The sequence below is a fragment of the Triplophysa dalaica genome, chromosome 2 (assembly GCF_015846415.1).
Source record: "Triplophysa dalaica isolate WHDGS20190420 chromosome 2, ASM1584641v1, whole genome shotgun sequence".
Classification (NCBI taxonomy): domain Eukaryota; kingdom Metazoa; phylum Chordata; class Actinopteri; order Cypriniformes; family Nemacheilidae; genus Triplophysa; species Triplophysa dalaica.
The window spans coordinates 14113902-14125496 of record NC_079543.1 but is presented as its reverse complement, the minus strand read 5'-3'; the positions used below and the strand labels follow the sequence as shown (position 1 = coordinate 14125496).

At 37.3% G+C, this 11595-nt stretch overlaps 1 protein-coding gene across 4 annotated transcripts; it reads right to left on the bottom strand.

Moving 5' to 3' along the window:
* Positions 1 to 745: 745 nt before the first annotated feature.
* Positions 746 to 10245, bottom strand: pnpla4 (patatin-like phospholipase domain containing 4). 4 transcript variants are annotated; one of them, XM_056767529.1, is made up of 7 exons: positions 10077 to 10245; positions 5829 to 6017; positions 5531 to 5625; positions 3929 to 4064; positions 3508 to 3573; positions 2558 to 2710; positions 746 to 2332 (listed from the first exon to the last, which is right to left on the bottom strand). In XM_056767529.1, the coding sequence occupies exons 2-7, from the start codon at positions 6006 to 6008 to the stop codon at positions 2201 to 2203; spliced, it is 762 nt and encodes a 253-aa protein (XP_056623507.1). In that variant the 5' UTR covers positions 6009 to 6017; positions 10077 to 10245; the 3' UTR covers positions 746 to 2200. The 4 variants fall into 4 exon arrangements, with proteins under 4 accessions (XP_056623507.1, XP_056623488.1, XP_056623498.1 ...); XM_056767510.1 differs by lacking the exon at positions 10077 to 10245 and adding an exon at positions 9809 to 9864; XM_056767520.1 differs by lacking the exon at positions 10077 to 10245 and adding an exon at positions 9569 to 9801.
* Between the last annotated feature and the right edge of the window lie 1350 nt (positions 10246 to 11595).

Genomic DNA, 11595 nt, shown 5'->3' with positions numbered 1-11595 from the left:
TTTTCTTATGGCAAGGTGAGGAATTTAATACTATACTGGACTCTATTTTGGAAAACAACAGTCTCAGAAGGCAAGAATTAAATTGTTGAAACCCCAACAATAGGATTGATATGGATGCAAAGCCTTGTTTTAATGACAGAGATTCTGAATATTCAGTTTTAAAATATTATGATTTTGGTCTTTCTCTCTCTCTTGGCAGATGCACCTCGACACTTGTTAAGCTTAAACTTGTATCTCATCTGCTGTAATTGTAAGCACACACCTCTCTGGACATATATTAATCAGGCACTTGGCACGTTCTTCATCACTGAGCACTATTAGCTCTGCGTGATGACATCATGCTCCTTTCCATAAGGCAATTAATGAGAGTGATGGAGATTGTAACGTCATTGAATGGTTAAGTTAGATTCATTTTTTAAATGCCACTATTTGACACTCAGCACATAATTCGCTTGTAATGTTTTTCACCATTTCCCATGTAAATAACAATTAAGGGTTGTTCTGCCAGTTTTTGTATAGCAAATTTGTTGAACCTGCAGCCAAATGCAGCCCCGGTGAGTGCTAATTCAATTTGTGCCGAAAATAATGAAAATTTTTAATCCAAAGAGGTTTGTCTTGCCTGTTTGTGTAGATGTCCCAACACGCTAAATTTAGTTGACGGTTTTCTGAATGGCTGTATCATGCTAGTACATCAACTTTTTCATCATAAGCAATATCAATCTTCTTCATACAAAACACTTGCATGTAATATTTCAACAACATTCTGTTATTTTATTTCTCCAACAGCATTCACATAGTCTGTTCTGTGCATATGTGCCAATATATGTGCAAATATTCTGCTTACATTCATTACAAATTTTGCCAATGGTACATATTCAAGAAAATGTAAATCAGAATACCACAATAAAAAATCTAAAAAAAAATAAACTTCCAGCTGAATTATTCACACATGCAGCAACTGATTTGAGAACAATCATTATAAATGGTAAATATTGGATAATCCCAATATCAAGGGTTGTATAAATAGAGCCAGTAGGCTATATAAAGTCTATGCATAGTCGAATTCTAATTATATTTAACCATCCATCAGAGTCAAAAAGCTGGAGATATAGAATAGCACTTTTGCATTTATACACTGACACTTAGGGAGCAGTATCCTAATCGCATTACTATGCTTTATTTCAAATATGGTTTTCTGGCTTGTTCATCGTTTTGGATAAAAGCCATCATCATTATTATAATTTAATAATATACATTACCCATACATATACATCATTATATATAATTGTTGACTTGTGCATATGATTGAACGCCAAATCGAACACTTTTTGCATATGAACAGTTTTTCTGTATTCTGGACTTATTCAGTCTAAACACAAAAAGAAAACTGTACATGCATAAGAACTACACATTGGAACACACAAATTGAGATCCAAGATCTTCATTAAATATAATGCACAATCTATTATTATAGAGCTAATAGTGTTCTGTTCTGTTTATATACTTGATTGTAATGAAGAATAATTTAGAAGTGACAGATTACATCACAGAAGTTGCATAAAAATATATTTTTGCGCACTAACCACTGATCAATCAATACAATTGTTACTTAATAGGAGAAATAGCACCAAATCTGTTCCATATACATCTGCTAAATATTCTCACAAAACAGGAGTTATCTTATATGCTTCAGCTTTCTCCGCATTGCCACATCAGAAATACCCACAACCCTTTGCTAACCCTTCTCGCAGAGCTCAAACAGTGTCTCTTGTGGTTATACTTCAAAGGCTTCTTCTTCATAGTTGTCCTCAATGACTTGCCGAAACACCGCATTGATATGTGCAGCAAGTGTTAGCAAAAGAGGGCAAGTTGTTGGACTAGAGGTTGACGGGCTTAAAAGCCATAACGAACAGATTTCAACAAAAGACATGTTGGAAATATATTATTAGGTAATATTTAACGTACCCCAGGGCTCTGAGTCTAACCAACGGACATCTTAAAGATTTGCAGTAGAACTGATCTGTTCATATCATTCAGCAAGTTGCAGACCAAAGTATTATTGTGGCACTCAACCACAGAAGTAAAAATATAGCCCTGCTTTGGCACAAAAAAATTGGAAACTGGATGAAGAAAAGCAAATGTAAATGATGTCAATATGCCCAACGTAGATGTTCAAGATGTTAAGAACAACTTAAATCAACTACAGCATCCATCTTTCTTGCTCTAGAAAGCGAACAGCATCCTGGTATCCCTCTTGCTCCAGTTCTTTGAGTCTTGGCAATGAGGGAGGAAAGAGGGCCTGGTTCAGCCTTATGATATTATCCTTTGAGAACTGTGGGTGGAAACAGTTGACATTACATCACTCACATAAAAGCACTCTTAGTTTTTAAATGTTTCTTTTTAATCAAAAAGTTCAAATACTTTTTGTAGTACTCTTTGTGTAGATGAAAAAGATTTATACATAATATATACCTTAAATGTGCTGTAAACCTTAAGAATAAAGGTACACAGTGCAAAATGCATAATTGTCTCTAAAATCTATGTGCTAAAAACATACCACAACACTCATGTTGGCTAGTCTCATGTAAAGATTGCTTCTCCCCTTATGAACTGGGCAAATATTCTGCCGGCCGCTAAAGGGTGAAACTGTGATTGTACGTCCCACAGGAAGAATAGGAAGACTGTCTGTAAATCCTCCATCAATCCATTTCTATGAAAAATGACATTCTTAGATAAAATACAGATTTCAAGACATGCATTTCGTTCATCAGTATTAAAGCAGTTTTCTGCACCCACATGTTTGTCGACCCCTGAGTGTCAAGTCTCCCTGAAATTTAAGTTTTGTGGCTTTACTGCAATTAAAATATGCTAGCTAGTGTGCTCCAATAACAAAATTAAAATCTAGAAAATAAATCTGTTCAATAATTACATGCGCTAAAAAGATCTAGAATTTTGATGAGATCATTCTGCACTTCAGCTTCTAATCAAGCTTCCTGTCCATTCAAATACCCTACTCTTTAGAATCTGAAGCGTCCTGCCTCTACATGCTAAAAGATTCATAAGCTGCACCCAAAATGAGTCGCTTGTTGTACATTTACTATTCCCTCTTTAGTGAATGGCACTGGAGATCAAAATATGCAAACAGTTAGACAGCTTTAACATTATAAACAGCACTTACGAGAAGTACACATCAGTGTTCTTTCTGAAGTAACATGTTTATAATCTAAATTTGTAAACTATTAGACAATTAGATTTGTTTTTACTGAGGCTGTCATAAACTGTAAAATTTGGATCTGCAAGGCTGCGACACTACTGGTTATTGTAAAAACGGGCGGAGTTAATCAATGTGACCAATATGGCTTTGCCATGCCCGTAAATTTTGAAGCTTCAAATATCCATCTAACCATCTAAACAGGACAAAGCAGTTCTCAGAGCCAAATACTATGAACCATTCAGAGTGTAGAGACGGTGTTAAAGCCAAGAGAACTGGTTGCATTAGACTATTACCTGCCCTTGGAACTCCACTGGCTTCACTCCAGCATAGATGGGCACAAAACAGCTGGCCAAGAGCACCTTTAGTAATAACAGTCATAACATATGAGAATAACAAATACAGCTGTTGTAGGAAGCTAATGAGAATGTTTAAAAAAAGGGAAAAAGAAAATATTGGATAGTTTAAAATAACTATTTTGGTTTGATGTGAACATATCAGCATGAAGTACCACAGGATTTTTTTTGGGTACAGAAAACATTAACCAACTCAACAGCAGCATCAAAAGCATTTCCAAAGCAGTAACTCAGTTACTTAGTGAAAGCGTCTACGATGTGGATCATTAATTAATTAATTAATTTTTGGGTTTTGGGCACTGTATTTGAAAGATTATCTGTAGTTTAAAACATTTGTCTGTTCACCTGCTGGTTTGAATACCTGAACAAGGTCTTCCTTTGAGCTGAAGCTGGACACCGTACAGTTCTTGCGGGTCTTTGAGTTTGTTACTGAAATGTGGAGTCGTTCATTGGCTAACTGGTGGGCATCAGGCGGCAGAATCTCTTCAATGCCTCGCCTAGAGAAAAACCAATGGACAGATGCTCATTTATGGTGTTTGCATAATTAACAACCTGAGTGAAAACTATTTTCCCCAACATCATATTGTAATTACACAATCTGCTGGCCAAACCGCTGAGATAAGGCAGGAGGAATAAAGAAAGAAACATCCACTCAATGTTCCATGCCGAAGATATTTCATCAAAATGAATAAAGTGTACTATTCATTCCAAGATTATCATAAGCCCTCAGAGGTTCTTGCATATCACAGATGTTATTTTTTCCACAAAAAAGAAAACTGCCTGCCATTTCATTTCATGTCAGCAGTATCAGCAATTTCACAATAAGCATTGAGGAGGTGACACATTTGAACATCAAAATAGGACCATCTTCAGACTGTTCAAACCTCACTCTGGCAGAGCCAGGAAGTGTTCTTAAAGATCTCGCCAGCTGTTTCAGGATGAATATGGCTGCTGAAAGACATATACAACTGGGATGCAAAATTGATCAAAAAGATTTTCTGTACAGTATGTGTGAAACAAATGTTTTTTGCAGAATGCAAAAAACCTCGATGGTCAAGGTGTTTCTTCAATTCTCTTAAAGGAAGAAACTCAGAATTATAACTCAGAAAGTAAGTATTCTTCAAGAAGAAAGTCAGGATGCCTTGAGGGTGAGTAAAACATGGGGAAAGCATCAGAAATATCCCTTAAAGCTCAGTCACTCACTTCTACATCATTTTACATGTCTACACAGAAAGCACACTGTGTAACATTGCTTTTTATGTTAGTATCGGAGAAGAGCTTAATAGTAACAGTGGCCGACCATCCAACCCATTATATTTCAAACTCTCCCATGAAAATGACTGCAATAAAGAATGAAGCTTGTGCTTCACTGCACTGACTCATTAAAAAATAGATTATTACTTCAGCATGGAACAGTTTTACATATGTTTAACACTATCCTTATCACAGGTTTCAAAATGTATGTTTCTAATCGTCTGATTAGATCTATCTGTGGTATCCATTAATTTTTTGCTTTCAGACTGTGAATCATTAGTTAACCAGCCAGACAGGCGAGGGTATGGCCTAGTCACTATACAATAGTCACTATTGGCATAAAATGCATCAAGGATTGCTAAAATTATTATTAAAATTATTTATTATTTTGGCTTTCATCACTACTGAAGTTGGTCATGCTTCTGTAGAAGTTGGTCTTGCTTCTGCAAAAATAGAAAAAAAATGAGCCGGGTCCACTAGTTGAGTTGACACGGAATGACCCTAATGCAATTAAAAACAATTTTAAATCAGGTGAAAATAAAAACTAGCCAAGTAGATAGCCAAGTAGGATATCCAGTGCTTGAACAGTCCTACATGTTATAAGTCTGTATGGGAATATAGGGTTATAGAAAATCATGTAGGGTTCATTTTAATAAATCTTTTTTTAATAAACTTTTTCCATTCGATAAAATAATTTAATAATTTTTACCGCAGTTCAAGCATGAAGTCATATCCTGGTGTCACTGCTCCAAAACTTTGACTTCTTACATCTCTGGCAAACCTATAGGTGAAATCTTTACAATGCTGTTAAAACACAAACGCACACAGATCTGTGATGGGTGAATCAATACAATGTCTGAAATACTGTAGCAGCAGTGACAGCAGAAACAACATTTTATACACTAAAACACCTATATGTTTGTAACCTCATACAAACATATTGGTAATATAGGTGTTTTGGTGTATAAAAGTTGTTTCTGCTGTGCAATGGAAATTAATGGCTTCACCTGTAGTTTATCAGGAGCAGTGATCATCACAGTGGCAGCTAAAGCGCCAGCTGAGGCCCCTGCACAGGCTTTTAAAGAGCAGAGCAGTTTATCTCCATGTCTCAGTACTCCCTCTATGACTCCCAAGTGATAAATTCCTAAAAACCCAGCCGCAGCGAATGACACATTCACCACAGTCATACCTGCATCCTGAAGACAAAGTTTTATTTTAGAAGGATGTTCCGAAATAATACTGAAATCTGTAATAGAAAAAAACTGTTTTAAAAGGACATTTTGAAGTATCAGGTTAAACAAGATCAAAAGTTGTTTTCAGCAGCAATTAAAAAAATAAATAAACAAATTTAAGTTGTTTGCCTTTACTACGCAATAAACCGGCAATCTGTTTAATTTACATAACTTACCCCATAAAGGTTGACAACATGAAACACATGTAGACCAGTGGAGTAGTCCTGACAAAACAAGTGGTGTACTATACAACCATAACCTGTTTTGTTGACCACAAAACGATATTTTTTACAAAGCATCACATCTTGTTAAAGGTCTGATGAACTGTGTTTGTTTATTGTTTTATACTGTTATATGAGGTCTACTTCTGACATTCGCGGGGTTTTTAAAATCGAAAACATCAAAATCAATAAGTAATAGGCTATTTTCTACCCAGGTTGTGAGGTCAGCTCTGCAAACACTCGGTTTTAAAGTACCGCTCACCGCTTTGATTAGATAGCAGTTTGCGTAGTTGGAGCCTTCTGTGAATTTGGTTAGAGATGGAACATTAGGTTGCACATTAGCACCATTCACAGTTTTTGCACGGCATTAGTATTATCTGGAAACCTCCTGTGATTTATAAATGACCTCGCCGAGTCCCACATCAGTATTTCATGTGAGGCATTCGCAAGGGAGGTTTTACTCAAATTTACTGACTTATTTCCCGGACATGATGGTAAGAGTTTGCATATAGTTTGTATAGACTATACTTGTATTGCATGTAATGATATATGATCGTACCAGTCAGCATTTGAGACCAGTGATCCCAAACCGGACAAAAGATCAATGCAATCGCGGGTCTCAAATATTACGAGAGTTTCCATGATATATAAACAAAAGGGAGACTCCCAGTAATTTAAGGATATCACCCAGCAATCAGAATAATACCAAAAAACTCCAAAACAGCCTCCATTATTCGCAAACGGTGGGCAAAACCTTGAAAAATTATGTATGACCGACCCAAATCACAGAGATGCCGATTCGCGCGAGCTTAAGATCACAGACAATCTCTGCAATTAATACAAATGACTACAAATGAGGTCCCCAGGTGATACTAATCTCATGCGAATAGTGCCCAGGGCACATCAAGCGATCTCTAACAAAGCAATAGTGAGTGACGCATAGTACACATTTTTTTTACTCAAATAAGATTGCAGTGCCATTCCTATCGGATCCAATATAGAAGGCAGAGCACTGCTGTAAAATTTTCAACTCTCCACAAATTCAGTTTCGACCTGTGCCTTGTTCACGTAGGAAATCTTTTGGGAAATGTTTTTCCACATAAGCTGGAACGTCTTTAAAAATAAACTTTAACCACACATTACTAATGTCGGAATCCGAAAGGAAGGTTATGCAGCGAGTGTATTCTTCCACAACAAGGGATGGCACAATATTTAGCTATCTTTAACGGCATGTTTGTTTATTGCTTGCTATTGTTTATTCTATCTGGTTCGGCGCCACTTCACTTGTGGTTCTTCAGCTCTGTCATGGGTGAAGCAGTGAGCGGAGAAAGAGAAGTAGTCCTTGATATTTTTCTGTTAGGGATGAGTCACGAATTTCAAATACTCAAATAGTTTTTTAACTATAGAATTTCGAATAGTTTGTGCGATCTTAAAAAAATCGCCGTGTTTTCACGCCTAACGTGTTCATTTTACCGAAGGGTGGAGGAAAACATTTTCTCACAACAATTGTTAACGAAGATATGCACACTGTAGGCCCGCGTGGCATAACGGATACGATGAATTGAGACAGTGTCAAAAATGAGTTCTGTGTGGGGTCCTTTAATAAAATGAAAGAGAATAAAGTGCAGTGCAAACTCTGCAATGCAAAGCTGGCTTATCATGGATTAACAACTACGATGCACAAACATTTGAGGGCGAAGCACCCAGCAGGTCCATCCACAGGTCAACAATCAGTTGCTAGTTTTATGGTCAGACCAACCAATTTGGATGCCATACGGGCGGAGCGAATAACGGCTTTAATTACGAAGATGATCGCTTTAAAAATCTTATGGAGTTTGTACAGCCAGAGTTTACTGTTAGTCTAGAAAAACGATCACTGCCAGACTGGAGAAACTTTTTCATTACAATAGAAATAGAAGCCTTTTGAGCTATTAATTCATGAAATCGTTCCGGACGGTTAATATGTTTTAACGCATTTTAAGTCTGGTCTAAAATCTTTGTGGCTTTAATATATTTTCCTTGATCGATCACACTGCTGTTTTTAAGTTGGTATAAATGTGCATGCTCATATTTTACAAGGAAATATCCTAGCACTATGAGCGGTTGATGCTGATCGACATACTGTTAATAAGTGCCGTCATTCGGTTGTTAATATATTAGCGCATATAATATATTTAATATATTAGCATATTTCAGCGCGTTATCTTAATGTATAGCTTGATGTGAGATTGCCTATTCCATAATAAATAAAGCAGTGTGTCGTCACGGATTTAAAGCGTAAATGGTCCCTCTCTCTCTCTGTTTATGTGTGTGTACTTCTGTAAATGCGGCCATGTGGGGGAGGGGTGCGAATTTCGAATAATTTTCGAATAGTTCTCATCGAACTTTGAATATTATTTTTGCTTTAAATGCCCATCCCTACTGTGGAGGTGGTGTTCAACCTATCAATGTCGTCATATATGGGTGCATTCCAGAACCTGGCGTTCGCTGGGCCTGGTGTCAATAACAGATGTAATCTTAATAACAAGGGCGTTTTCAGTTCTGACATTTACATGATGTTCGCATGAATACTATTTCCTCTTTTATAACAAAAGCTTGGGTAAGAATTGTGATATTAAATCATGCCTCCTTTAACACATCACATACACAAGATTATGTAAAAACATGAAAGTTTTTACAGAATACAGATGTCACTTTGTCATCACTTGCATGCTTTCCTGTAGCTCAGTGGTAAGAGCATCTCCTTAGCAACATCAAGGTCATGGGTACAATCCAAGGGATTGCACATAGAAACAAATGTGTAGTACAATGCGATGTAAGTCACTTAAAATAAAAGCGTCTGCCAAATGCAGAAATGTTAAAGTAAATCTATGTGTCAATACTTGTTTACAATTTAATGGGAAGATATTAATGTATGAAGTTAACGTTTTGTTAAAAATTGGACTACAATATTTTAAATGTAGAATCAACGTATAACGAGGAGGTTTAAAACGACTTTAAAGGGAATGAGTATACAGAGAAAATGTAAGGATTCTGACTTGTGGGATTTTAAACAGGAGGGCCATTGAAGTGCTTTATTTCAATTCATCGAGAGTCATTTAAAATAATCAAGCATTCAAAGTTTTTACCAATAGATTCGCGATGCACAGCAATATCATAAAGAGATAAAGCAGCGCAAGAGAACACGTGAATTCATTGTCAATCCCTCTCGAGGTAACAGATGAAAGTAGCCACTGCCGGTGAGCGCCCTTTAAACCAGCTTTTACTAAAATTAAGCAGTTTTATCAATATTACCTGACAGCTTCAGCAAGACTCGTTCAGTCACTGGCAGGAAAAACTAGCTGCCGTGTTGCCAACACTGAAGATGATGCGCTTGACGTGGTTTTCGGAGGCGGGGACGCAAGACATTTTGTGATATTTTTAAGAAATGCACCAATTTTATGAATGAATTGTGAACGCGATACAGATAAAGGACAGGCAACCACAAAAGCAGCTTGGAGATATTAAACAGGAGAACAAGTGGGTTTAACTTACTCTCATATAGATCTTCAGAAGTCGTTATACGTAAATAGCGCTGTGACCAACCTTCCGTATTTATGGATTTCAAAATAAAAGTCATTGCTATAGGAAAAGGACGTTATCAGAGACACACGCGTAAATAAATATCAAGCAAACTAATATTTATTTTTCAAGATAAACACAATGTACATTATAAAAAAAATGTATATTTTGTTTAAAGACCCAGTGAAATCAAAACGAAGTTTTTTTTTCCTTTTATTAAAAATGAGTGAGTATTAAGCACCTCAGATTAAGGACTGTAGGGCGTCAGACTTTCGTCCTAAGTTACACTGTGCCTTAAACGCAACGTTTAATCATTTTAATAATAGATAAAAAAGATTGTCCTCATCTTCATGTAAAATAGGGGTATTTCAATTGCATCTGCTTCGTCCGTGATAAAAAACGCGAACGGGATGTCTTCCATTGCTGACGTTTGCAGTCCAACAACACAGCGAGATTCAGGAAGTCTCCGGCTTGTCCAATAGCATCTGTCTGCACTTTTTTGACTCCTCCCCTTACTGTAGCCCCCTACTCTCGTTTTCATTTCAGGCGAGGCAAGGTGCATCTCAAACGAGCCTATTTACAAAACATGATTTTTTTAATGTATTTGTGATAGGATGAAAGAGGTAAGTGGCTGTGATTGACACATGTTAGCACCAATCAACAGCGAGTGCTGAGTATTTCAGGACGTGTTTTAGCCTGGGATGCGTCACGCCCGGATCCTCCCCTTTTTGTGTTGACTGTGGCTTCAGCCTGTCTGTTTTATTAGTGTTTTCATATGTTCCTGTGGACTGTATGATTGCTCTTTTTTTTGCTTTGCAGCAGGGTATTTGAACGCTGCGTGTCCAGCCTGCGAACTGATAGTAAGCTCATCTACTCTCGTGTTGCTCCGTTGGATTCTCCCTTTGTTTGTCCTGGTGATTATCGTCGTGACTCGCCAGCTCTTTGCTACTGTTGTACAGTTCACCAACACTTCCATTATCACTACCTAGGAAGACTGCTGCTGCCGTTATGGTTGTTCATGCGGATTGTTAATTTTCTTCAGATAACTCGGGGTGGATGAATCTTCAGCTCATGTGACCATACTTTGTTATAGACCGCGGCCTCGTCTGAGCCCCCCCCTTTTCTCTTTTTGTGAACTATGTGGGCTTGTGCTTGAATGCTTGTGTATTGCTGAGCCCTTACTGTAGTGGCTTTTTCCCACATAGTTATGATTGAGTTGTAATTCCATATGACTGATTTTTGTATGTATTTTCGTTTACGGTTTGTTTAACTCAACTCAACTCAACTTTATTTATATAGCGCTTTTTACAATTTTCATTGTTACAAAGCAGCTGTACATGAGACACATTGAATACAAGTATGAATTCGAAAGCAGCCCCACCCGGCCAAGCAGATAGTGCAAAACAATATACAAACGGTGGTGAGGAACCCAAAACTCCCATCGAGAAAAAAAACCTCAGGGGAACCCAGGCCCAACCAGGGGATTCCAGTTCCCCTCTGGCAAAAGCTGCTGCCTCTGAACAAGCTCAACAGTGCTTGCACAACAAGGCTTAATAAAATATAAAAATTAAGGATTTAAGATTATCATTAACAATCTAATAGCATTTTAAATGTTGTAGGAAAAACAAAGTTGTCGCGTCCTTTATCCAGCTCTATCCTCTTTGCTCTTTTCAGGTCACCGCTTCCCATTCTCAGCTCTGCCATCAGGTCTGGGCATGAACTGCATCCTACGGTAACCTTGGAACAAAGAGACAAGACTG